The sequence below is a fragment of the Remersonia thermophila genome, chromosome 2 (genome assembly GCF_042764415.1).
Source record: "Remersonia thermophila strain ATCC 22073 chromosome 2, whole genome shotgun sequence".
Classification (NCBI taxonomy): Eukaryota; Fungi; Ascomycota; class Sordariomycetes; order Sordariales; family Chaetomiaceae; genus Remersonia; species Remersonia thermophila.
The window spans coordinates 238,371-264,978 of NC_092218.1; the positions used below are offsets into that span (position 1 = coordinate 238,371).

The 26,608-nt window shown below is 61.0% G+C and overlaps 6 protein-coding genes across 6 annotated transcripts; 4 read left to right on the forward strand and 2 right to left on the reverse strand.

Annotated features, from left to right (window-relative positions):
* Positions 1-2,679: 2,679 nt before the first annotated feature.
* On the forward strand, positions 2,680-4,561 carry VTJ83DRAFT_1525 (uncharacterized protein; the record flags this gene model as incomplete). Its single annotated transcript, XM_071007694.1, has 2 exons — positions 2,680-3,116; positions 3,190-4,561. The coding sequence occupies 2 exons, from the start codon at positions 2,680-2,682 to the stop codon at positions 4,559-4,561; spliced, it is 1,809 nt and encodes a 602-aa protein (XP_070868065.1).
* A 1,582-nt stretch (positions 4,562-6,143) lies between these two features.
* Positions 6,144-6,466, forward strand: VTJ83DRAFT_1526 (uncharacterized protein; the record flags this gene model as incomplete). Its single annotated transcript, XM_071007695.1, has 2 exons — positions 6,144-6,226; positions 6,319-6,466. The coding sequence occupies 2 exons, from the start codon at positions 6,144-6,146 to the stop codon at positions 6,464-6,466; spliced, it is 231 nt and encodes a 76-aa protein (XP_070868066.1).
* Positions 6,467-9,805: 3,339 nt separating this feature from the next.
* On the reverse strand, positions 9,806-11,900 carry VTJ83DRAFT_1527 (uncharacterized protein; the record flags this gene model as incomplete). Its single annotated transcript, XM_071007696.1, has 5 exons — positions 9,806-10,424; positions 10,486-11,235; positions 11,318-11,506; positions 11,673-11,743; positions 11,820-11,900. The coding sequence occupies 5 exons, from the start codon at positions 11,898-11,900 to the stop codon at positions 9,806-9,808; spliced, it is 1,710 nt and encodes a 569-aa protein (XP_070868067.1).
* A 3,169-nt stretch (positions 11,901-15,069) lies between these two features.
* VTJ83DRAFT_1528 (uncharacterized protein) lies at positions 15,070-18,783 on the reverse strand (the record flags this gene model as incomplete). The annotated part of the gene is made up of 5 exons (XM_071007697.1): positions 15,070-15,121; positions 15,252-15,419; positions 15,527-18,083; positions 18,163-18,700; positions 18,775-18,783. The coding sequence occupies 5 exons, from the start codon at positions 18,781-18,783 to the stop codon at positions 15,070-15,072; spliced, it is 3,324 nt and encodes a 1,107-aa protein (XP_070868068.1).
* Positions 18,784-20,011: 1,228 nt separating this feature from the next.
* On the forward strand, positions 20,012-21,221 carry VTJ83DRAFT_1529 (uncharacterized protein; the record flags this gene model as incomplete). The annotated part of the gene is made up of 2 exons (XM_071007698.1): positions 20,012-20,035; positions 20,115-21,221. 2 exons carry the CDS (start codon positions 20,012-20,014, stop codon positions 21,219-21,221), a joined length of 1,131 nt encoding a protein of 376 aa, XP_070868069.1.
* A 2,408-nt stretch (positions 21,222-23,629) lies between these two features.
* VTJ83DRAFT_1530 (uncharacterized protein) lies at positions 23,630-25,772 on the forward strand (the record flags this gene model as incomplete). The annotated part of the gene is made up of 2 exons (XM_071007700.1): positions 23,630-24,290; positions 24,352-25,772. 2 exons carry the CDS (start codon positions 23,630-23,632, stop codon positions 25,770-25,772), a joined length of 2,082 nt encoding a protein of 693 aa, XP_070868070.1.
* Between the last annotated feature and the right edge of the window lie 836 nt (positions 25,773-26,608).

The following is a 26,608-nucleotide window of genomic DNA, read 5'->3' on the forward strand; positions in this document are numbered from 1 at the left end:
GATGATCTTGGCGGGGAGGAGTGCTCAGGGGATGCGGGCCGTTGCTCTCGCTTGACAGGGAGCCAGGTCACGCCACCCCGAGCTCGAACGCTCGCTTGCTGCCAGTCGGAGGGCCCCACGTCCCAGATGCCGTCTTGGCTGCCCGATCCAGCGACCGTGCTCTTTCTCGCGTCAGGAAGGTGGGCACGCAAAAGATAACGACATTTCTCATCAGCTCCCCCCCATGGAATTGAAGTCGGATCTGGGTCGGTTGATGGTTTGGGAGGAAGAAAAGGGGAGGGGGGGCGGCGAGCCTGATAAGTGCAACTACATAGTTACTGCGTACTGCGTACACGTGGACGGCTCCAAGACCAACCGCCGCGGTTGCTTTTTCTCTGGTCGCTGCAAGATCCCAAAAACCGTTTTGTGCGCTCAGGGTCTCGGCGCACGTGTTGCCAAGATGGGCGCCCTGCTCTGGTCTGGGGCGAGGGGGTTGGTTGGTTGCTCGGGAACCGTCACCGATCGGCCGACGGAAGAATCCAGAAGGCGCCCGGAGCACCGCTTGGCATCGCCCCTTTGCCGCTTCTGTCTTCCCCAGATTTTCGCTCCAGAAGGAGGTTGCATCGTCAAGCCGTCAAGCCGGAGAGGCCGTCAAGCCCACCCGTCCGGCTCTCAACCGCCACCACACCATCTCGATCATGATTGCGTGTGCAATGTGTATGCAACAAAGATGTGTTTGTGTTTTGTCTGCCCCTTCCCGACGTCGGGCTGTTCAGACGCCGCCGGAGTACAAAAATAGACATGGACAAAGTATTGGGGGTGCGTTTTCGTGTGTGTCCCGACGTCTCAGCTCTCGGCCTCCGGTCGATGGCGCAGGTGCGGAGAGGCTGAAGGGTTGGCCGCACACCACGAGGAACCGCCCTTCAGCCGCTCTCAATTCGGCACGTTGGGACATTGGGAAGCACTCTTCGGTTTCCAGCGGCCGGGCGTCGGCTGCTACGCCGTGCTCCGGATTGCTCGTCCCGCATGCCTTGGGGTACGTGCTTCCATGAGGAGAGCCATGGAGGAACACGCCCTGGTGAAGGTTCAACCCCGCCCAGGGTTCGCGGCTAGGTCCTTCACCTTGTCGCCCCCGGGCGGGCCGTGACAATACCGGATGGCAACGCGTTCTAGATTGATCAAAATCCGGGGCCGCGCGGAGCCGGTTGCACTCGGAGAGTGCAAGAGCGCCATGTCAACGGCAGACGCTGGATGGATGCGACGCCAATCCGGGGAGGATGGGTCTGGGGAATTCAGCCGCGAGGGCGCACCGGGGGAGACGCGACGCTGGGGACGGCGCCCAGCATTTTCCTCCGGCTTCCGAGATAGATTGAGGTGTGATGCGGCCTGCCAAACAGGGAGGAGGGCTGTTGAACCGATCCAGTAGAGCCGAGAACCGTTGCGCGAAATGGGCTGGTTGACTCGAGCCGACTCAATATTCCCTAATTTCCAAATCGCACCGGGCCGCGAAATCATGGTTGTGGGAGTCAGTATTATTATTATTATTATTGCACACAACGCAACGAAAATCAATGCTGGCTTTGGTAGGCAGCGGCAACGCCTGCGCGGCACCGGAAGCGCACGAGAAAGCCACACCCGACGACGGAGCTCGCGGTGGATCACGGCAATGGGAGCCCCGTCGACGTGCCCGCTGGGTCTGCCATTGCCAGAGAGCGGAGCTGGGCGAGAGGCCGGCCGACTGGATGCGGTGCTCCCCTCCTCCCCAACTTTCTCGTAATCAGGACCCGGGAGAGGGCTTTCGTACAATAACATGACACTCGGTCATGAGCTGCGTCGCTGGGGGGAAACCCGAAGAGAGGCGGAGCGAGTAAGCATCTCAGCCAACGGGAACCCTGACTTCCAGGTTGGCGGTCCGAGGGTCAACAAAGAGAAACGTTGGAAGGGGCCTCGGAATCCCACACAAAGACCCAAGGGCTCGCGTTCATCCCGTTTGTTGATTCCATGGAATCCATCGCGATCCATTGCTGGATTTCCACGTCGTTGATGCATGCAGCTTGGACAGCGTGCAGAGGGACCCAAGGGCGGAGGTCTGCCCACTTAGTGCTTGATTCAGCAATCAGGGACCTCAGGGCAATCAGGGGGGAGGGGCGGGGGGCCGGGGGGGATGGATCCGGGGTGGATCCGTGGGAGGAACCAGAGGCGCCGCTTGGGGGGTTACCTAGTTGGGACTTCGGGTGTCGCAGCCTTCGGAGGGAAGGCAACTTGAGCCAATCAAGGAACACGTGGGGCCCTCCGGGGCCCTCCCTGGATGCCTTATTGCCTCAGGCATCTCGCCCCTGGCGCATACGTGTCCAGAACATAAAGATGCCTTGAGCCCCCCGTCCTCCTCCAGCGTTTGCCTCTTTGATCCCCGTGTAGCTGCAAGAAGCCAGCGTGTCCTCCTCCTTTACTCCACGCTCCCGAGCCGCAGAGTCACCTTCGCTGGCTGACTCACTGATGGAGCCCGTCATGGTTTGCGTAATCCCATCTTAGCACCTTGGGTTGCACTCCATATTAGAGGTTCGAGGCTCTTGGGAACCGTGCTCCCACGACAACGACAACGACAGGAACAACAACAACAATCATCACCACCACTACCACCACCATCGCCATTTACCTCGGAACCCTTCGTCCATTGCGGCGACCGCTTCGGCATCCGCAATGTCCGAGATCCCGGCTTGGAGCGGCGCCCCGTCGCCGGCCGTCAAGTTCGAGGGCTCTCCGGCCGAGTCCATGCTCTCGGCGCCTGACGAGATGTACCCTTCTCTGTTCAGCGCGTCGCCCGCGAGCACCATCAACCCGCTCGACGTCCTGTCCCCACCCGCTTCCACGTGCGGCGACTCGCAACCCTCCCCGGCGCCGTCCATGTCCTCCTCGACCATGACCCCTTCCCTCACCCCCTCTCTCACCCCCGCCCTCGCTTCCGGCCTCCCCTCCGATCTCTCCATGCTCGCCGCCGGCATCACGGCGCTCACGCAGACGGCCCTCACGGCGCCGCCACCACCCGCCCCCACCTCCGAGGCGGAGAAGAAGCCGGTCAAGAAGAGGAAGTCTTGGGGCCAGGTGCTCCCAGAACCAAAGACCAACCTCCCGCCAAGGTATGTTGCTATGAGCCGCCGACGGTTGCGTTCCCCATCCCCGCACAAGGCTGACCGGGTCCTCTTCTTCCAGGAAACGTGCCAAGACAGAAGACGAGAAGGAGCAGCGCCGCGTAGAGCGTGTTCTTCGTAACCGCCGCGCCGCCCAGTCATCGCGCGAGCGGAAGCGCCTGGAGGTGGAGGGTCTCGAGCGCCGGAACAAGCAGCTCGAGGCCGCCGTCATCCAATTGCAACAGGTCAACCTGACCCTTCTCGAAGAGCTGCAAAAGATCCGGCAGAACCCCAGCGTCGCGAGCTCGGCGTCCTTCGACGGGCTTCGCCAGGCGGCCCTCACGCTGTCGCAGCAGCTCTTCGCCTCCCAGGGCGGCCAAAACACGGCCATCAACGGCCTGGCCCCCCCGGAACCCTTCAACGCCAACAAGACGGTGAACCCGGCATCCCTCTCGCCGGGCCTGAACCCGATCCCCGAGGCGGCCGAGGAGCAGCCGAGCCAACCGGCTCCGGCTGCGGCCCCCGCTGCGACCGCCACCACCGCCACGGCTCCGGCCGGTGCTTCCCCCGACGCGACACAACATCCTGCAGAGATGTTGTGCCCTGACCTGCAGTGTCGGTCGGCGGAAGCCCCGGCCTCGCCGTGGCAGAAGGTGTCGCAGCAGGCCCTGCACCCGGTGCACCTGTTCCTCCTCCAGCTCCAGTTCCTGCTGGCGGCCACCTCGGCGGCGATTTCTGCATGCCAGAGGCCCTTGACGCAGATCGCTATCTCCTTGAGAGCGGGCTCCTCGCTTCCCCCAACTCCAGCGATCTTGAATACGATCATCTGGCTGGTGACGACGCCGTACCGTTCACCTTCACGACCGACTTCGACATCAACGAGTTCATCACCGACCCCTGCGCCGAGCAGCAGGCACAGCCTCTCTACGGCCGCCCCGTCGCAGACTCGTCCCTCCTCGACCCTGAGACTCCGCACCCTTCGGAAGATCCTTACCTGCAGCCCCACTCTGGCGCGTCCCTTGATGGATGCGACGATGGCGGTATTGCGGTTGGCGTCAACTGAGGCATTTGCGGTCGACCGGGTTTCGGGAGCCGACGGCTCGGCGGCGGCGCCGGCTAGCGGAGACGCGCCGCGCCCGCTGTCCCGTCGCGGGTCGACAGGCTGGCTCCAAGGAGCCGCCCTGCCGTCCACGGAGGCTCTTCTCACGCTCTTGTGGGTCCTCCGAGTCGAAGAGCGGAGACTAGAGATCCGCAACCAGGTCAAGAAGGACACCAAGGCTTCTGATTCCCCAAAGCCCGGAACGGCCCTTGTCCTCAAGACGCCGACACCAACCATGAACAAGACGACGACAACCACAAAGTACGTCTTGAAAGTATCTCAAAAGCGCTCCCGGGAAGCCGAGAGCATCATCACCACTACTACTACCGCGCTCAAGAAGCGACGATTTTCGTAACCTTTTTGTGTATGAATGAACACCTACCTATTGGGCTGGCTGGCTGGTTTGGCGGACGGGGCGGGGTGAGACCACGGCGAAAACGGTGCATTCTGGGTTGGTCTGGGAAAGATTCTGTTGCTTTCTGGGGCGGACCTTTCCCACATTTTGTAGCTCCTGTACCGTATCAGTCTATTTGAGAATTGACGGACGAGCTTGTTGTTTTATCCTGGACTTGGTTCGGTTCGACGAGACTGTGACGTGTATGTGTGTGTGTGTGTGTGTGTGTGTGTGTGTGTGTGTTTTGCTCGTGTTCACTCGTGCCTTGCGTCCAAATTTGTGTGAAGCAGCCGTGAGCCACATCTTACCTTGCGATCCCATGTTATCACCCTGCAAGCATTTATTTATTTATTTACTCTTACCCAGCGTAGCTCGCTCGCATGATGTTTTCAACTCGACTCATGCTCCGCATCTGCTCAACAGGTAGTTACCCACCTCGATAGCATTGGCATTTGGTGGTAGGTAGCATCACGGGTCTTCTTCCTACTATACCTTGATGCTGCTGCCTGGAGTGACTGCGTAGGTACCCCGACGAGGCAACCTGCGGCATGGTGATCTCTATTTCACCCCCCCGTCCATCGTCGTCGGGTGGCCTCTCGAGCGTCTCTGATCCGTACTTTGGAACGTCAGCACGGTCAGCTCCGGGCCGACGGCGGACGCCCTCTCCTGTCCTTCTCTCTTGTGCCAGTCGCCTCGCTATGCTCCGAGCCATCTCGGAGCCAGGCAGAGCTCCTCGACTTGGCACCGCCGCCCCCAATGCGACGGTACAGGGTGGCCTGGCCACAAGGCTGACAACTTTCTCGCTCAACGGCCTTTCTTTGTATTTGCGGACCTTGTGCTTGTCAGCTAAGACCCTATGTCTAGGTTGGAATGCCACCTGGAGCCGTCGTCCCCTGCGATGTCGCTCCACCATCACTTCGCATACGAAGGACAAGCTGCTGGGATTTCGCATGAACGTAACCTGTAAGCAAAAGATCAATCACACGGCTTGGGCTTGGAGTTGGGGGCTGGAGGGGCGACATGGGCAAGGTCATTGGGGTTCTTGAGTAGTATAAATAAGGGGCGAGCCTCGCAGGTTGGCGGCGTCTCGTTCCCTTCTCGAGCAGCACAGAGAGAAGAGACTTTTGAATAGGCTCTCGGATTTCTTTGCGGTTTGGTTCTTTGCCTATGCTCTCGTCGTTCCTCCCGCCACCATGCGCTTCCTCACGTACGCTTCCGCGGCGCTCCTTGCCCTCGGCCTTGACGGGGCATCGGCCGCCGTCACCGCCATAATCTACTCGTCGTCGGCGAGGGAAGACGGCGTTGCCAAGGCCGGCCTCTGCAAGGATGCCTTTGGCTTGAACTGCCAGATCTTTGGAGGGCCGAAGGCGACCTGCCGTACGTTCAGCCCCCGTCCCCTCCCCCTCCTTTCCCCCCCTTTCCCTCTCATCTCGTTGCCGAACAAATCGAGGTTCCCTCCGATGCCGTGGAAGCACCGGGTGACCGCACGAACCGCACGGCACACCGCTCAAAGATGAGCAGGCAGGCTGACTGACTGGCCGGCATGTTGGTGAACCTCCCGAACGACTGGAACGACAAGATCAGCAGCATCCACGTCCTGGAGAAGCATGGCTGCCGCTTTTTCAGGTATGTTGCCGACCCTCCTTCCCTCGCCCTCTCGAGACCGTCGTGATGCCCAGGGGAGACGAGATGCTGATTGTTGATTTCTCATCCCGCAGGGACGGAGGTTGCAGCGGTTCAGAGCTGGTCGCTTACAACCACATCCGCGGTACGGTGCTCCGACTCGACGACCTCACAAAAGCCAGCTCGGCGTCGCTGGCGAACTGGAATGATCAGATTTCGTCGTTTCGGTGTACGAACTGGTAACTTCGTGTGCCTAGCTTGGTGGCTTGGGTCCAGGAGGGCAGAGAGGTCTAAGAGGGGCTTGGTGAACGAAACAAGGGCATAGATGTAATTACCATGGATAGGACGCCCTGTAACCTACCTGATATCTAGTCAACCGTCAAGGATAACTGACCGAACTCTCTCTCTCTCTCTCTCTCTCTCTCTCTATCTATCTATCTATCTATCTCTATCTATCTATCTCTCTCTCTCTATCTCTCGCTCTTACACGCCTAGTCCTACCACACGCTTGTCCAGGGTTGACCGTAGCCCAGTCACAAGGGACAACGCCTTCTGAACCTCAACCCCCTCACATCAATCCTTGAAAAGGGGGTTTGCCACGGGGGACGCTGCCAAGCTGCGCGAGAGGCGACCTACATCTTGCGGTAGGACAGCCTTGCTTTCAGCTCAGCCCTGGCCTGCCGCCCCCAATGCTGCGGTGCAGGGCGGCTTGCCGACGTCGCAGCAACGGATATAGGCGACAGCACTGCATGCAGAAGACAGACAGGCCGGAAAGAAAAGCACCGTGCAGCAGCGGCAGGAAACGTGGGCGTGGTGGAGCGTTGGGACCGTGGACTCCGCACGACTTGGACACCACGCCGGCCGTCGCCCCCAATATCGCCAATGCCGCGGCACAGACCGACAACCTCCCTCCCTCCTCCTCCCCCTCCTCCTCCTTTGCTCCGCAGCAGCACTCGTTGTTGCCCGGATGCTGTCGAGATGGGCATGGCGTCCAGGCGCATCCGGATTCCCTCGCATCGTCGGCCAGGGTAGCCGGCATCGCCAAGGTCGGGTTTTGCAAGGACGTTTTCGGCGTCCACTGCGCCTTCTTGGGAGGGCCCATCGCGACATGCCGTATGCTTGTCCTCCCTCGCCTCCTTTGCCGTCTTGTGGACTTGCAAAAACGACGAGACGTGACGCCGAAGGAGAGGGCTGACCGGTAGAATCATCTACTGCGTAGTCAACTTCCCGTCTGGATGGAACGACCAGATCAGCAGCTTTCACGTTCTCGCGTTCCACGGGTGCCGCTTCTTCCAGTACGCTTACGTCGCGGTTTGGTTTTTTTTTTTTTTTCCCGCATGCTCAAGCGATGCTATGCATGTGTGACGCGGCGGCGTTTGTAGCGGTGTGAGCTGACGCCCCCGTTCAGGCACGGAGATTGCGAGGGCGCCGAGTTGATCGCGTACAACTATTTCGACGATCTGATCAGGATCAACGACCTCCGAGCGGCGGTCTCGCCGTCCATCTCGAACCGGAACTACCGGGTTTCGTCCTTTCGTTGCACCAACTGGTACTTCGTCGGGGCTGTTGCGGCGGCTGTCTGCTTTGGGGAAGGGAATAGGAAAGGTCCTGGGAGGAGAGGACGGCTGCATCTCCGCACCAGCAGAGCGGGCTCCAAGGTTTCATGCGTCGGTTCCTCGGAGGACGGGTTGTATCGGAGGAGGACATGCATCCCTTCATCGGGTGAGAACAAAGCACCATAGACAGGCCCAAGCCAATGCCGCCTATCCATTGTCGAGGCTGTCAATTCTGATACGTCGATTCAGCTCCTCCATGACCTTTCTTTTCTTCCTTCTTTTCAAAGCCCCCTACTCTCCACCGCCACCACGACCCTCCTTGACCACTTCTCCTCCCATCCCTCACACCCTCTTCTTCCTCTTCTTCTTCTTGTTATTCCTCCTCCTCTTCTTCTTCTTCACGGACACCCCTTGGGCTTCTCCGGCTCAGGCTGGCACCACTCCTCGCACTTGCCCGCAGGGAACGTGAGCATGCCGTTGACGGTGCAGTACAGCCCGCCCTGCCAGCAATAGGGCACAAAGAGCTCGGCGGGCCATCCCGTCCCCTGGAGCGCCTCGGGGCACGGGTCCGGCTTGCAGCCCTCGGCCGGCGGCGGCGGCGGGGGCGGGCACCACTGGTCGCACCCGCCGATGGGGATGGACACGATGCTGCTCGCGAAGCAGTACAGCGTGCCTTGCCAGCATGTGGTGGAGATGTCGGCGAGCCCGAACCGGGTGCCGCAGGGGTCCGGGTCGCACGACGGCTCCGACGAGGGTTGCGGCGCCCGGGCGGAAGCGGAGGCGGGTGGAAGCGCGGGTGCGGGTGCGGCGTTGACGGGCAGGGGGAAGGGGGCGAGGGGGAGGAGGAGGTGGACAAGGGCCGAAAGGCCCAGCGTAGACGACGCGAGGCGGGAGGCCATGGCGATTTTGCTTGTGCAAAGGCTGGCGAGCGAGCGAGCGAGCTTCGGTCGGCGGTGGGTTGTGTATGTAGTGTGTAGGTGGAGGTGAGCTACGCAGAAAGGGGGGGGGGGGGGGGGGCGGCGTGCTGTCGACTAATTATTTGAACCGCCCCCCGAAACCAACTCCATCCTCCATGGGTTGTTATGGTGGTGGGTTCAAGGTCGGTCAGTTACCGAGCATACTACCGGGTGGTAGGTAAACGGTATGTCGGTTGCACGTTTAATATACGGAGAGGGCCTGATGACGTTGGCCACTTTACCCACTCGTGAGCATGCTACCGCCGGTGCCCTCTGTTCTGCGGAGCACATGGTCCATTTCCGTGGTCTGGCCAAGGAGCGAAGGGGGTGAAGCCATTCGTGTTTGCATACCTTCAATTACCACCGCCCATTTTGTTTCTTACTGTTGTGCGCAATCCGTTGTCATGATACTTGCGGGCAAAAAAGGAAAAAGCCATCTACTAGGCCGCGACCCTCCTGATAGGACTTACACCCGGCAGACTTTCCTGATTGGGACGCTCGAGCTCCGTCACCGAAACATCACGGAGCGGCTACATCATCGGTCTCTGAACCACGAAAGGCTCACGTTTCCGGGATGTATCGGAGATAGAAAATCCTTGGTGAATTCAAGGTGAATTGATTACCAAACGCACAGAAAGGTTCGGTGGATGCCACCTCTGGAAAGCGTCGCTGCTGGTGTAGACGTCTTGCGCGTCCTTTTCCCCAAGTTCAGTCAATTCTCAAATAAAAAAGAGGAGGAATAAGGTGTATTACCGAAAAGAGAGAGAGAGAGAGAGGCAACTCAAGACGTAACGCAGCATTCCCGAACCCCGGAACCAGAAGACATTGGCATCCGAAAAAAAAAAAAAAAAAAGACCCAGACGACGTCCCAAATCAAGCAACACAACGATTGCTGTTGAGAAAAAAAAAAGAATCCTTTCGTACCCGAAATCCCCTGGGTAATTCAACGCAACTGCGTCATGGTCGTTCCTCCAACTTCCCAGAGAGACAGAGAGAGGACCATCCATTTCACGCGGGGTATCATCATCGTATCCGGTTCCACACGCACGCACACGTCCTTTCCTCTTCCTTCAAGCCTGCTTCTCCGCCACGCTGCCCACGGGCACGTCCCTCTCGGACGACACCTTTTCGGCCGGCGCCTCGGCGGCGACGGCGGGGATCGGGGCGGGCGTGGGCTTCCAGAACCTCCAGTCGCCGCTGGCGATCTTGCGCATCCAGGTGGGCGCGAAGCCGCCCTCGATGCGCCAGGTCCAGGGGTCCTTGAGCTCCTTGTTGGGGGGCACGATCCGGCCGCCGCTGGCCTTCTCGATGAGCCAGACGAGCGAGTTGATGAGCATGTACAGGCAGATGCCGGCGATGAGGCCGTCGGCGATGGAGTAGGTGAAGGGCATGAGGGCGATGGTGACAAAGGCCGGGATGGCGTCGCCCATGTACTGCCAGTTGATCTCGACGACGGCCTGGGCCATCATGGAGCCGACGAGGATGAGGACGCAGCCGGTGGCCCAGGGGGGGATGGAGGCGAAGATCGGGGCGAAGAAGATGGAGATGAAGAAGCACAGGCCCGTCGAGATGGCCGTCAGGCCCGTCTTGCCGCCCTCGCCGATGCCGGCGCCGGACTCGACGAAGGCGGTCACGGGCGGGGTGCCGAAGATGGCGCCGATGGAGATGGTGAGCGAGTCGACCATGTACCTGCGAGACGAAGAGTTAGCCAAGCCCAGGGGAGAAAGAAAAGGCAAGGGGAGACGCGTACGCAAGGGTGGAACCCTCAAAGTCCTGGGTGACGGGGTCGACGAGGTTGGCGTAGCGAGCCATCGAGTACAGGGTGCCGGTGCAGTCGAGGATGTCGACGTAGAGGAAGGTGACGAGGGCGAGGCCGAACTGGCCGCCGTAGCCGCCAATGTCCCAGCGCTGGACGTCGAGGGTGCGGGTGATGGGGTGGAAGTCGACCACCTTCTTGAAGAAGTCGAACATGCTGTCGCCGACCGGGGTGTAGGGGAAGTAGGTGACGGGGGTGTTGCGGGGCCACGAGATGGCGGAGACGAGCAGGATGCCGGCGATGATGGCGCCCTTGACGCGGTAGAGCAGCAGCAGGGCGGTCAGGACGCCGCCGCAAAAGATGCCGATCCACATGGTCGGGTTGCGCATCTTTTGGCTGTCCGGGCACTGGCCGAGCTCGTCGCGGTACTCGGGCGGGCAGCCGGCCAGGGCGGTGGGGACCGACGTGCCGCCGACCACGAGGCCGATGCCCTCGGCGTACGTGAGACCGATAAGCGTCAGGAAGAGGCCGATGCCGACGCTCGTGGCCAGCTTGATGCAGCGGGGAATGATGCGGGCCAGCCACTGGCGCAGGCCGAGCAGGGCGAGGGCGAAGAAGATGAAGCCCTCGATGAAGATGGAGGTGAGGGCGACCTCGAAAGGGACCTTGCCGGAGCCGTGGAAGCCGACGACGGTGTAGGCGAAGTAGGCGTTGAGCCCCATGCCGGGGGCGATGCCGACGGGGCTGCGTAAGAAATGACGTTAGCTTTTTTTGTTTGTTTTCTTCTTTGTTCCTCCAGCTTGCCGCCGGGGCTTTTCCGACGTACAGGTTGGCGAGGAGGCCCATGAAGAAGGTGCCCAGGGCCGAGATGGCGGCGGTGGCGGTGACGAGGTCCCGCTTGATCTCGGACTTGCAGAGGAGGTACTCGGTGTCGTTGGCGCAGAGATCCGGGCCGTTGCATTCGCAGGTGCCACCGCTGTCGGCCACGATGCTAGCGTTGACGGCAATGATGTAGCTGAACGCCGAGGACAAGAGTCAGCTTCACAGCTTGTTGGCTCCCTTCCCTTTCTCTCTCCCCCACCCGGAGAGGGCGACACGCCCTCTCTTGGGAGAAAGAAAGAAAGAAAGAAAGAGAGAGAGAGAGAGAAAACCGTCATGAACAGCATCAGAGCAAAACGTACGCCATGGCGAAGAAGGTCGCAAGGCCGGCTCGGAGCTCGGTGAGAAAATACGATCCCTTCCTCTCCTTGGGCTGTATGGACGTCAGCATAGGGCTCGGGGTCCCTGCGTTTTCTCGACGCGGACGGAAACAAACATGGTCAACTCACATGTCCGCTACCGTCCAGTTGGAACCAACGGCCAATTGGCCCGGCGGCGATGCGCCGGTTGGTGTTATCGATCCAGCCCATTTTTTTTCTTTGTGGTGTTGTTGGTCGCCTCTTTCTCCCTTGCAAGGACTGGATGTAAGAGAGAGGAGAGAAAAGAAAGGCGAGCGAGTCGGCAGGGAGCGCGCGTGCGGTCTCGGCCGGAGAGAAGCCCGGGAAACTTTCCACCACACGCGAGACCCTGTTACCGAGGGCCCATGGCCTCTTTAAAGGTTTCTCGCGATTCTAGGAAGATCGGGGATTTTGGTGGGTGACTGGCCGGGGACCGGGGGGGTGGATGCAAGAGAAAAGCGGCGTAACCCGGGACCGGCGTGACCCGGGGGGAAACTTGGTTGTGAGTCGCAAGGGGGGCGGGCAAGGCTGGTGGACGACACAAAAAATTGGTCCTGAAAAAGACGAGAGAGAAAAAAAAAGAGCAATCTCCTTATCTCTCTTTGAGCGGCCCGAGTTTTGGGAAACCACCCAGATCGGGTCGGGTCGGTCCCCCCCCAAACCCAAGGGAGTTTCGTTCCGCAACTGTTGGCTGGACGAGACGGCGGGATGTCACGTCGTCGTGGTGCCGAATCCATGGTTTACGACTAGGTGACGCTGCGGTGGCATCGGTTCGGACGGCTTCCTCGCCTCCTCAACACGCTTCCCCGTCTCTCCAGGTCTCTCTCTCTCTCTCTCTCTCTCTCTGTCTCTCTCTCTGTACTCTCTCTCTGTACTCTCTGTCTTTTTCTTTGTGTCTCGGATTTACCACTCCACCTGCATCCATCATGGGTGCCAAAATCCATCCATCCTTCCTGCAGGATCCGTCGCCGTCTGGGATTTTCTGTCCCGTGGGGTGGCCTGAGGTGTGTCGGCGCGTGTCAGTGCTAGCGATAGTGTATCGTTTATCGCCAGCACAGCACGCTGCCAAAGCTAGCGGCGCCGCCCAGCCCACCCGTTCGGCTCGCAGAAAAATCAGATGTTCATTGGCCTGACATCACCCACGGAACCCTCTCTTCTTCAACGGTGAGGAGTCTGCTAAAATGGCACCAAACGTTGGCGGGTGGGCACCTCGCGATAGGTGCTTTGAGGTGAAGTTACCGGTCGGTAGGTACCTGCACGGTAACAAAGCGGAAAAAGAGAAAAAAAAAAGAAGAAGGGAGCCGACTTGGAGCGGCTTCCTTGAGAGACATGGGTCATCCCCAAGTTCATCATGTAGCATCATGTAGCAGACGGCTGTTGTCCTCCTCCCAAACCCTGATGCCATTTCCAACCCAAGGAATGCCGTCGAGCGTCGATATCTTGCAGCCAAACGCCAAGAAAAAACCTGCAAATCCACCGGCGAAACATCGAGCCTCGGTTCCCGCGCGCTGCACCCCGGACGGCGGGGGGGAGGTGGGCCCACCACGCGACGGCTCAGGTAACTGGCCAGTGAATCGTTATTAACGTTCAACCCCGGGCCTTGACCGTGGCGTCCGATAAAGAGATAAGATAACGGTTTTGCTTGGGTCGCTGACGTCCACTCACGTCCGCCATCCACCCCTCTTGCATCTCCACCATCCGCCCTGGAGGTGCAAGACACTCCCTGTCTCCTGCACCTATAGTACACCTGCACCTGCACCTGCACTGCACCTGCACCTGCACCGGCACCGACGCCGACGCCGATACAAACACCTGCACCCGACAGAACGCACCCCAGCACAAGACGGGAGCTGGTGCGGGGAGCTGGTGGCGGTGGGGGCGAGGAGAGCCAAAGAGCTGCGAGCTGCGAGCTGCGAGCTGACCCCCAACCTTTCCTGGACACCGGCCGTCTCGTCCTATCCTGTCCATTGGACGCGGGGCCCAGGGCAGGCCGGATGGCTCCGCACGCAGCGATAGGAGCTCCCCGACGGAAGCGCGCTCTCGTCCGGGCTGTCTCCCCGCGTCCCGCGTCCCTTTCCCCAACGATACGGGGCGATGGATGGATGGATGGATGGATGGATGGATGGATCCAAGTGCCCGTCGTCAATTACTAGTACCTGGCTAGCACGGGCCTGACGTGGTGGGTTGGCGATGCCTTCGGGTGTGTTTTTTCGCCCGACTGGAGAGCCGGGACCGGGAGCTGCTCTGCGTAAGTCATGATGGATGATTCATGTCCCGTATCATATCCACCAATCTTCTTGGACGGCGCGCTATCCAGATCCTGGTTGGTTGATCTCGTAGATGCTGTTAGCGGTGGAGCGTACCTTGGTACGGTGTAAGTGCTGCGTTGGGATTCGTTCTTGACTGGATATTACTCTGTCCGTTGACGCCGCGGCTGGGCCGGTGCTGGCCTGGGCGGGCGGACGTCTCATACAAGGTGACGGTGACGTAGGTGCCACACACACACAGGACGTCCCTGGACGGGACCGGGAGACCGGGACGGCGGTAGAAGCGCCAAAGGCCGTTCGGTTCGTTTGTGGGTTCGACCCCTCGCTCGGCGGCGGCCGTCAGGTCGAACGCCACCCCGAAATCACCACCACGGCAAGGCCGGCTCCGTCCTGAACCTCGTTTCAGCTCGGCGACGCTGCAGGGACGCAATCCACCAACGTTGCAACAAGGCAGCAAGGCGGTGTCAAATGCCTCAAATGCCTCAGCTGCCTCCATCCACGGAGGACGGTTCCATGCTTTGGCGCGTCGCCGTATTGCATTGCGGTTCTCGGCGCAGGTCGCCGGGTCGCCGGGTTCGCGTCGACGGATGCGCCCGGGTCATCATTGTGTTTCCTATCATCCACCAAGCGCCAGCCAGGTGGATGTGGACCGTGTGCTGAATCAAGTAGTACCCCATGGTATCGCCCAGTCACCTCATCATGGGTCCCCCCCCAAAAGAAAACAAAAGAATGGGCAATCACTCGAGGATACCGGCATGAGACATCGGCCTTGTCAAACATCGTGACCTGGCTGGCGCGGGCCGACGCAGGAACGCTGGCTATCGCATTCACTTTCTTCGTATAAGCGTCAAGACACGTGCTACACTGTAGGATCGTGCCTCGTACCGCCTGCAGCGAAGCGTCAAGACCGGCCGACCGACCGACCGACCGACCGACCGACCGGCGCTGCTATAGGTGTTAAAGATACACGCAGGCTTTCCTCCCCTCGCCTCTCGCCTACAGCACCTCCTCCCCAAGCGTCGTACACTATAGTACACTCCTGAACGCTACCCATGCTGCTTGTTGCTGCCCGTTGCTGCCCGTTGCTGCCCGTGTTACCTGGTGCTGATGTGCTGGATCGCGGCGAGCCACTTTTGTTCGTCGTTTCTGCAAACAAAAAAAAAAAAACACATCCGTTAGCAAAGAGTAAACCAAGGTAGCAGACGAAACCAAAAAAAAAAAAAAAAAAAAAAAAAAAAAAAAAAAAAAAAAAAAAAAAAAACCCCGGCCCACTCACTTGTCGAACTTGAGCAGCTTCCCCAGCACCGGCACCAGCTGCGCCCTCAGCTTGTTATCCTTCTGCTCCAGGAACTGCAGCAGGATCGTCTTGAGGTACATGGCATCCGGGCTGGCCGCCGCTTGCTGGTGCTGATGCTGCAGCAGCGAGCCGCTCGCGCCCGAGAAGCTGCCCGACCGCGTCGAGTCGATCGAGCTCCTCCCGGACGCCGCGGGGGCCCCGCCGGCCGCCAGCCGGCCTGCAGCGCCTTGGCCTCGCGCGCCAGCTTGTCGTACCGCACCCGGTAGTCGTCCAGGGCGCGGCGCAGCTCGGCGTTTCGCTTCTCCGCCTCCCGGGCCTGCTGCTCGGACCCGTCGAGGGTGGCCCGCAAGCTGGCCGCCGCGGCCCGCACCTCGGCCACCTCGTCCTCGGCGCGCTTCTCGACCGCCTCGAGCTCCTCGCGCCGGCGCTTCCACTCGCGCTCGCGCGCCTCGAGCTCGTCCCGCTCCTGCGTCAGCGCCTTGACCTCCCTCTCCAGGTCCTTGGCGCGCTGCTTGAGCTCCTCCGTCTCCCGCGCCCTCCGCCGGGCCAGCGCCGACGACTCGTCCTCCAGCCGGTCGCGCTCCTCGATGGCCGCGTCCATGCGGGCCCGCATCTCGCGGACCTTGGCGTCGGCGCGCTCGTCCACGTCGGCCAGCAGGCGGCGCATCGTCTCGGCCTCGCGCGTGCGCTCGCCCAGCATGCGGCGCGCCTCGGCCAGCTCCTCGTCGAGCGACTCGCACTGCGCCTGCGACTCCTTGAGCTGGATGCTGAGCTCGGCCGTCTGGTCGCGCATGCTGCTCAGCAGCGACTGGGCGTTGCTGTACTGGCTCGTCTTGAGCTCCACCTCCTCGCGGAGCGCGTCGTGCTCGCGCCCGAGCCTGGCCGCCTCGTCCTCGAGCTCCCGGATGCGGGGCCGCAGCCTGGCCGCTTCCTCCTGCACCTTTTGCAGCTCGCGCGTCGCCTTCTCCTCGCGCGCCGACATCTCAATCTTCTCGGCCTCGGACCGGCGCAGGTCGCGCCCGGCGGCCCGCTTCTCGTCCTCGAGCTTCAGCCGCGCGTTGGTTTCCTGCGCGATCTTCTCCTGCAGCGTCTTGATCTCGGCCTCGCGGTCCGCCGAGATGCGCTGCGCCCGCACCACCTCCGCCTTGAGCTCCTTCTCGCGCGCCTCGAGGCCGCGGAGCTCGGCCGCCTTGGTGGCGAGCTCCTCCCGCGCCGTCTTGAGCGCCGCCGAGTCCTGCCGCAGGCTCTTGAGCTCGGGCTGGGCCTTTTGCAGCACCTCGCGCAGCTCCGCGAGGTCCTTGTACCGCGTCTGGGCGAGCTGCTGCGCCGCGGCGAGGTCGGACTGCAGCGTCGACGACTTCATCTTCAGGCTGTCGAGCTCCGCCTGGAGGGCCTCGTACTCGCTCTGCAGCTCGGTGTTGCCCTTGGCCGACGACGACGCGGCCGCCAGCTCGCTCTCCAGCTCGGCGATGCGCTCCTTCAGGGCCTTCTTCTCGGCCTCGAGCGTCTTGATCCGATCTTTAGCCTCGACATGGTCGTTCCCAATGAACATCAGGTTCTCCTGGAGGTTTTCAATCTCCTCGCGGAGGTCCTCCTCCGTCTTGCGCTGCCTCGACAGCCGCTCGATCCGCTGGTCTTTCTCGGCCAGCTCCTCGCGGAGACGAGCCAGTTCCAGCTGCAGCTCCGCGTTGGAAACATCGTCCACGGGCGACAAGGGCGGCTGGTCGGCTGTCGAGGCCTCGCTTGGAGCCGGCTCAGCGGCGGCGGCGGCGGCGGCGGCTCCAGCGCCTCCCTTCTTCTTCTTCTTGTTCTTCTTCTTACCGCCGCCGGCCCCGGCGCCGCCAGGCGTGGATGCCGGGGTCTGCTGAGCCGGGGTTGGGGTGGCTGCAGGGGCAGGCGTGACGGGCCTTTGGAGCTTCTTGGTGAGGTCCTCGATGCGGGCTGTGTCCTCCGCCTTGGCCTTCTTGAGGGTGTCGATCTCGGACGACAGCTCCTTGATCTTCTTGTCCAGGGCCGCCTTGGCTTGGCCGACCGACTGGAGCTCTTCCTCGAGCTCCTTGTTCCGGGATGACGAGGCGGCCAGCTGGCTCGTCTTCTCCTTGACCGATTCGGCTGCTTCCGCCTTTGCCTTTTCCATCTGCGCTTCCACGTCCTTGAGCTTGGACTGCGCCTTCTCTAGGCGTTCCGTGAGGGCGGCGATCTCGGTGTTGCGGGCCTCAAGCTGCGTCTCGAGCGAGGCCTTGACGGCGGCCGCGTCGCGCGTCTCGCTCAGCTCCCTGGCCGTGTTTTCGAGGCTTTCCACCAGGCCGGCGCTGTGCTCCTTGGCCAGGGCCAGCTCGTCCTTGAGGTTCTTGACTTCGGCCTGCAGCTTCTCGACCTCGTCTGTCTTCTTGCTCAGCTCGGCCTGGAGCTGGGGGACCTCCTCGTCGTAAGAGAAGATATCCTCGCCGGCGCCGCCCTCGGCCGGCCTTTCCTTGGGCGCCGCCTTGGGCTCGTCGGGGGGCTTGGAGTCGTCCTTGTCGGAGGCCGAGGCCTTTTCTTGGGCCGCCTTGGCAGCGGCCAGCTCCTCCTGGAGCGCCGCCAGCCCTTTCTCGGCCTCTTCCGCCTTCTTTTTGTACGTGTCCTTTTCGGCCGTGACGCGCTTCAGCTCCTCCATGACCATGTCTCCCTTGAGCTTGATTTGGTTCAGGTACTCGATCAGGGCTTCGGGGTCCCGGATGGAGGTCAGGGGCGTGTTTTCCTTGAGCGCCCGCTCAAACGGCTCGATGGACGTCGCGCGGCTGTGGGCGATCCGGTAGGAGCGTAACAGTTCTGTCCTGTGTTAGTCGAGAGGAGGATTTCCCAGAGGCCAGAAAGCCCACGTCGAGCCGAAGGGAAGGGGAGTGCAAACCCGGGTAGGTCTTTTCGAGCTTTTCGAGCTTGCGTAGCCGCGCCCGCACCTCGGGCGGCAGCTCCGACACGGGTTTGGCAGCCGGGACATGGGTGGCGGCCTGGTCCGATGCATCCTTGGAAGGCTTTTCGCTGCTGGAGGGCACGGGTGCGTCGGGAGGGGAGGTGGCGCCGCTCTGTGCGCTCTGCTTGCCGGAATCGGTCGACGTGGCGTCCTTGTCGAGGGCGGACGGCGTAGAGGCTCTCGAAGGAACTATGGTGTCGTCGGTATCGTCGAGGGCGAAGGCGGCCTCGAAGACGGCGGGATCGGGGTTTGCGGAAACGTCGCCGTTATTCGCGCTCAGGTCCTGGCTGGGCTTCTTTGTTGGCCGGGGCCGGCGGGCGGGCGATTGACCGCCGGCGGTGCTGGATGAACGCGATCTCCTGGTGGCGCTGGTGCCTCGCGTCTGCTGCGCTTGTTGTTGCTGCCTCGCCTCGAGGAGCGCCCGCTGCCTCGCCTGCTCCTCGGCGATGGTCCGGTCGATGGCCCCCTTGATTCTCTGCGCCGTGTTAGCGGTGCTGCAGCGTATACGCAGACGGGGGTTTGCCAGGCCAATTCGGGAGATGCTCGTACCGATAACATGGTTGCGGCGTCCGTCGGTCAAGCTGAGGTGGCCGGTTGATCCCACGACGTTTGTTCTCTTGGGTGGCCTTGGAGCGCCTTTGGGCTCCGTCAGCAGCCGCGCGTCGATGCAGATGCAAGGTGGTGTCTGCAGCTCACGAAGGCACGGCAAACGACAAAAAGGACAAACGGCCCTGCTTCCTGGAATGATGGCTGGGTCAATGAAGCATCTCCAAAAAAGCCGACGCTCTGTGAAAGCGTGAAAGGGAAGCTGCTCGGGTTGGTTGTTTGGGGGGAGGTTAACGTTGCGTCTTTGGCTTTGCCTGAGCCCCATCCTGGGCCTTCATGGATGATGCCCGCTCTCTCTCTTGAGGCTGCGGGACGCAATACAGTAACGTTCGATACTCCGTACTGCACCTCCCGCCTTGGACCCTGGGGCCCTGGACCCTGCACCCTGCACCCTGCACAGGCACACCCTGTTGAACCCTGGCTCTACACAGTACATACGCAGTATGTAGGCTGCCAAGATGCAGAACCCCAGAGACCTACGAGAGCCCGGGCAGGGCCATGTACATACACCGTAGAGCACTTCGTTAGTGCAGTGCCCGCCCCGATTAAGGCTCCAATATACTGCGTATGAAATCAACCTTGACTTCAGTGGCATGGTCCCGGATCTTTGTTGTCGAGGAGCAGAAAAGGTAAAAAAAAAAAAAAAAAAAAAAAATTACGAACCACTGGGAACTCTGGACTCAGCTGCATGCATGTCTTGGAACCCTACCTTGGTGCGGTGAAACGCCCAATCCGGAGGGAAATGGGATGAGACATCGTTGTATACAGTATATACCGCAGCATAGCCCTATCCGGTAGGCGGTAACCAACGTTATCCCTCTAAGGAGCATATGAGGTCACCGTGCGCTGTCCACTTTCCTGGCTGGCCTCTTTTGGGGGGAGTTCATTCGATCCAATCTTCAACCATCTTGCCATCCCACCAACCCAAGCAATCCCGTCGTCGCTGGCTGGGCAGCCAACAAGCAAACGCAACCTGCCCGGCCAAACAGGCTCAACCCAATCCTTTTTTTCTTTTTCTTGACTTCTTTTCCTCCGCTCTCTTTGCTGCCCTCTTTTTTTTTCTTTTTTTTTTTCCTCTTTTCCCCAAGCCTCGTCTCATCTTTCCCCAACTTCTCTTCTCGCCTTCCTTGTCGCATATCCTATTTTCGCACCACCTCACCTTCGCCAAAGCTTCGCCAAGATGGTTTCGTTTTGGCCTTGGGGTGTACGTAACCCACCGGGCTGCTATGCGCCGCGGTGAGCGCTGTGGTTCCGTTTCGCTGACAGCTTTGGCTTTTCTGCAGAGGGATGACCAGTCTCCCGCCTCCTTCGAAAAGGCGCTTTCCGGGCTCGCGACCAAGATCACCTCGACCCAAGCCCGCCTCGACCAGACCCGGACGCGGTCCCGACGCATGAAGGCGCTTGCCACCCTCTACCTCGTAATAGCCTACCTGGTGTACGGCATCGTCGAGCTCTTGGTCGTGGGGTGGAAGAGCATGGGCCCCATGGAATGGACCGGCATGGCCGGCGGCCCCGTCCTCATCACCCTCGTCCGCGCGAGCATCACCGCCTTCTACGAGTACCGCATCGAGCGCCTGGGCGCCCGCCTCAAGGAGCACCAGGAAGAGCGCGCAAAGACCATCCAAAAGCTCAAGGACGCCACAAAGTACGACTCGACCCTCGAGCTGCTGGAGAAGTACGGCGGCGAGTCTCGGAACAAGCCAGGGCCCAAGCCGACGGAGGAGGGAGGAGCGCCTGATGATGACAAGGCGGCGCCGGTCAAGGCAAAGCATCAAGGCCTTCCGAGCCGCATCAACATGCCGCCCCCGCCCACTGCCAACATCCAGCACCCGCCCACGCTGGGCCCGAACCCCGCGCAGCCGCACCCGCTCAGCCGCCCCGTCACCCCCGTCCCCGCCGTCCCCCAGCACGCCGACATGGCCGGCCCGGCAGAGTTTGCCCCGAATGCCTTTGACGGCAAGCCGCCCCACGCCTACATCCCGTATCCTTCCGCGGCCCCGGTTGAGCCCCGCTGGTACGATCGCATCCTCGACATGCTGCTCGGCGAGGACGAGACGGCGGCCAAGAACCGGATCGCCCTGATCTGCGCCCGTTGCCGCCTGGTCAACGGCCAGGCCCCCCCGGGCACCAAGTCCCTCTCGGAGTTGGGCATGTGGAAGTGCATGGCTTGCGGCGCCCCCAACGGCGAGATTGACGAGGGGAAGCGGATCGTGGCCGAGGTGCTGGGCGCGCGTGCCGCCGCTGCCAAGGAGAATGCTGCGGATGACGCCGCCAGCAGGAGCTCGGAGGAGCTTGTGGAGGTGAAACAGGAGGTGGAGGAGCTGGAGAAGCACGAGGCTGGCTCGGCCGCCGAGGGCGCCAGGAAAAGGAGAGGCAAGGCCAAGAACTAAAAAGTCTTGCTGCCACGAGTCGCCGTCTTCTTTGTGGGTTGTTGGTTTGGCTATCCAGAGTTTGCTGGACCGCGTCTGCTTTCTTTGTTATCTTGGCTGACGAACCGTGTCGATACCCGACGAACAATTTCCTTGTAAATAATACAATGGCCTTGTCCAAAGTCCCTTCTCGAACAGCACCTGTGCGTCGCAACGCAACAATGCAGCTCAACGCCACGATGCTGTTGTGGCAGGAGAGGTACAAATAGACCAGCTTGCATCCTCCGATTCCGTGTGGGCTATACGTGCTCTCCCACGACACTTGTCGCAAAGAAACGCTGTTTCCTGACCGACCAAAACATCATCGAACAATGGGTCATCACGATAGGAGCGGCAGGTCTCGTTCGCGCCGCGCTGACCCTTTCCTTGACCCGTTTTTTGATGATCCCGTTTGGACCAACCCCTATTCGTCCCGGAGCCGCCGCAGGGATCTGGAAGCCGAGGCGATCCGCATCCAGGGCGAGATGGAGCGTCTGATGCGGGACTTGCATTTACGGCGTGAGCCTTCCCCTCCTCCGCGCCCGTCGCGTAGGAGCAGGAGCTCGCGCCGCTATGCCGATCCTCCTCCTCCTCCTCCTCCGCCGCCGCCACCATCGCCGCCACCGCCGCGGCCGCGGCCGCGGCCTCGGTCGCCTTCTCCCCCTCCTGCTCCCCGCCCCTTGCACCGGGCCCGGAGCTCGACGCGGCGTGCGAACCCTCCGCCGCCACGCCCTCCATCCTCTCCTCCGCGCTCGTCGCGTCCGTCTCGGACCTCCGCTCGGCATCCACCCCAGCCTGACCCTTGCCCCGACCGCAGGTGCCATGGTGAGTACGTGTACTATTATTACGTTCAGCCGAGCCAGGAGCCGCGCAGTCGGAACCAGGAGTCGAGGACCCACGGCCGTGACCGTGGCCGTGACTACGAATACTGCCCGCCGCGGTCTAGTGGTGCCAACAACAACCACCGGCACGCGACGGGTGGCAGGTCCCGCTCGACGGAGCCGCCACAGGGTATGCCTCGACACAGGTATGTGCAGTATGAGATCGAGGAGCTGCCGGATGACTATCGCACAGGCTGGATAAAGGACCCCCCGGGGTTTGTCTACGCCGGCACCGAGGAGGCCAAGTAATAGCTGCTGAGTTGTTCTGATCGGCTGGCGAGAGAAAAGAAAAAAAAAAAGGGAAAGAAGAAAGGGGTGAAAACAACCAAACATAGTATATCACAGCATCTCCTGGAGAGATATTGGCGACCCACCGCGGGATCTTTTATGTATCGTGAATAGCTAGGGCTAGACGAGTCGTTAAGAACATTCCAGCCAATAACAGAAATTCATATTTTGAAAATGTCCACCACTTATACGTCGATATATTATTACCTTGAGTGTCTTGTGTGTCGTGACGTCTTGTGAAATTGTCAACCGGTCAATTCATGTGCTCCTAAGAGGTAATGCGTGCCAAAGAGTCCAACACGCATTCTGGTTCCGAAGGACTTTGCTTGCTCGAAGAATCACCCTCGGGTCGTCCCGGTTCGCATTGCCGACCCGGCCATCTCTCGGTCCGCCTTGAGCTGTGCCTCGGGGAAAAGGCAATTAGATTACGCCCCCTCTTCTTTGACTGCTGTGAAACCCCCCCATACCCAAACAAAAGGAACAGAGATCGAAAAAGAAGAGCCTATGGGAGCTTGCCGTGGCCAAAGTGCCACTTCCAGTTCACCACGTGGTTCCTCGGGGATGCCAACAAATCATGGTGTTGAGAGGCTGTCCAACCCTCCTTCGATCTTATCGCCCTCCTTGTGGGCAAACGAACCGGACTCCTTCGCCCTAATACCACGGCGTACCACACCCGGAACATCCCCCGGGAGCTCGCCACGCGCAGAAGCTAGCCGACCCCCCACGGGCCAAAACAAAGCTGTCAACACAAATTCGGAACAGCGAAAAAGGGCTTGTCATGGGGATCTCGCTGCAACGCTGCTGTGCTGGCCTGTCCCCTTCATCCACACATGGGCAGCCACACCTGCGGCACGGCGGCGGCGTTCTCCTATTTGACAGCCTCACTTTGCTGGTTGCCCAACTCAGCCTGACGGCTACCCCTCGGGTGCTCATGTGTTGCAGTCGCATTCACCTTGCCGTTTGGGTTGCAAGACTCTCTCTGACAAGACAAGAGATGGCATGCATATGTGTATTCAATAATAAATAGATATCCTCACCTCTGACTCGTGCCCTTGCGTTCGCTTTGCGATGATGCCAAACCATCATCCTCATTCTGCTTCTCATCTTTTTTTTTTTTTTTTTTTGTTTTGTTTAAGAACCTCGTCTGTCTCCCAATGCTTGAGTCCATCTTCCTGATCCCCCAAAGCGTGGCCGTGGTGCTCCAACGCAAGATTCGCCAACATGAATATGCGCGAGGATCCCAACACAACCACTACCACCGACTACGACTCCGGTGATAGCACCAGCGTCAGCTACGCATACGCCAGCCGCAAGAGCGCCGAAAAGAAGCCGACCAAAACAAAAAGCCCCGCGAGGCGTAAGTCGCCCAAGGCGAAACCTCGAGGCGCCCTCCGATGCAGGTGCGGCGCCGACGATCCCGAGGAGGACGAGCACGGCGACTCGACCGTCTTCGAGGACTCGGACGCCCAAGAGGATTGCCATCACTGCAAGCGTTCGGCCAAGCCACGGCACGCAGACCCTCGAGAACCCCCTGGGACCCATGGCAAGAACCACCACAAAGCCGACAAGAGACGGTCGTCCGAGACGAAGCCGAGGCGCACGCCGGCGCCCTACATCGAGGAGTACCCGGACGAGATGCCGCGGCGGACCATCCTCCTGAAGGAGCACCGGATTCTTTTGCGTAGGGCTTCCACCTCGGACGCGAAGCGTTTCCGGGCCCCGGAGGGTCGGTCGCCGTCGTCGGCATCCAGGGGCAGGTCCCCAACCGGGAAGTGTCCGCCGCCGCCGCCTCCGCCGCCGCCGCGGCAGCATCGTCGGTCCTCCAAGGAGTCTCCCAGACGTCACAAGCGCCGCATCGAGCCGCACGCACGACGCGAGAGTGGTAAGCCAGCCAGTGGACGTTCATAGCTACCCCCCTGACACGAGCCTAACACGGTTTCCAGACAAAGACTCCGAGTCGGATGCTCGCCATGCCAGGTCTTCTGACTCTGACGACTCCTATTCTGCTCGCCGGTCACCGCCCGAACCCGAGCCCGAGCCCGTGCCGACCCGCGTGGCCCGCAGCGCGACGTGGAGCGAGGCTTCTCATTCAACGTACTCGTCGTCGTGGCCTCTGCCTCCCGCGTCCCGCTTCTCTCAGGGGCGGTCGAGCCGGAGAGACCACGACGACGAGAGCTCGGGTGACGACAGCGACTTTGACCCGCCGCGCGCCCACCGCGCCAAGCATCGCGAGGAACGGCACCACGCGGGGTCTCGCCTGCTTCATGAGCGGCCCCGACGGAGAGACCACGACGACGAAAGCGAGGACGACCATAGCGACGATGACCCCCCTCACGCAAGCCACGGCAAGCCCCGCGAAGAGCGACATCACACCAAGCAACAACACTCGCGTCGTACCTCCCGGGACGAGCCCAAGGAGCCGGAGCGTCGTCGGGAGCGCCCGCCGGAGCGCCAGCACACCCGCGAGAGATCCCCCTCCCCACCGCACCGCCCCTCCCGTCTCAGAAGCGTCGCCAGCATGACCACCATCATCCCGAGCGCCCGGGCCTCCGTCGCCACCGAGCTGTGCGAGGTCTGGCGGGGCCATGCCGCCGACTGGGAATCTCCTTACGTCTCACCCGGCAGCGACAATGACGACGACGACGACGACGACGACGACGACGACGACGATGACGACGATGACGTGGAGGAAGAGGAGTACGAGCAGCGGCAGCAGCAGGAAGAGGAAGAGGAGGAGGAGGAGGAGGAACTCGACTCAGACCTCGACGAACCCGTCCGCCTGCTCCGCATCGACGACCTCCCCGCGCGGTCCTCCTCTCCCCGCCTGCTCCCGCCGAGACGGGAGAGAAGCGCGTTCGGCCTCCAGCGGCGGCAGAAGCACCTCCCCTCTTCCTCCCCCGCCTACTCCATCGCCGCCGCCGCCGATGACGACCACGACCTCCCCAACCCTTTCGCCCCGCCCTTCCAGCGCACCCACACCTGGCCGACGACCTCCCACGCCCCCCTCCCCGCCTCCGTCCCGGACACCCACCGCCACCTCCTGGACTACACGGCCGGCTCAGACGCCATGGCGATGACGATGATGATGACGACGATGCCGGACAGCGAGCCCGCCCCCGCCGCCGGCTTCGTGCCAAGGCCGCCGCCCTCGTGTGCGTCATCGTTCCTGTCGACATCGTCGTCGCCGCCGCCGTCGCCGTCGTCGCCGGCAAGGCAGAGGCGGAGGCTCCAGCCCGGTCCCGCGGGCCCGTCCCCGTGCCGCGGCTGGACGCACCTCCCGCAACAGCACCCGGCCTTGCCGATGACGAGGTCCCGCGCGGCGGAGCCTCCGGTGTCGGTCTTTTCGGCGAGGAGGGTGCGGTAGTTTGACTTTGCTTGCCTTGAAACTGGCCGAGGCCGAGGCCGAGGCGGGGGGGGGAGTAGTGATGATTATGGGATGGGGGTACTTACACAAAGGATTGCATGGACAGCGTTGGGAAACGAGCCTGGATGCCTCTTCTCTATTCTTTTTCATGTTTCGTTTTCTTCATCTCGTTCCCCTACCCTTTTTTATGACTGCTTTACCGCTCTGGTTTTTAATGATCGTTTCTCTTCTCATTGTCCATCTCTACTTCTTTTCATCCTCTACGCCCTTCTGCCCATTTGACGGCTTCTTTTCCGTGTGTCTCCTCATCTTGATATAATTACCAGGGTACCTCGGGCCATCGTTTTAGCTTCTTGTTTAATGGATGTTCATCATGCTTCAAGTATGCGTTCAGTTTATTCAATGAGACGTCTTGCGCTGTTCTGGATGCGTATTATCTCAGTGTCGTAATGAAAGCAAGTGGAAAGAAGAGCACAGAGAAGGCATGCTGGCTTGCCAGTGCCGAAGTTCAAAGGCGACATGTCCCTCTTCCAAAACAGTGAAACGATCTTTTTATGCCTGGTCCCCAAGTAAACATCGTATACTTACAGTAGTTAATCGAGCTATCAGTTTGGGCTGATGGTCCCCGCAGTGCAGGCAGCTAACCTAGGGTTAGCCGGGCGCTTAGATCACCAATCACAGCGCTACCCACTCTTACCAAGTACAGTATACGCTGCTACCCTGCCTAGGTACCTACCCAAATACCTTTGGTGATAGGTTGGTAACCTTGGTCTGTTGGGGGCTTGTGAAAGAGGCTTGGCTTTCTCCCTGCCCGAGGTATTTCTGGCCACAGGTAG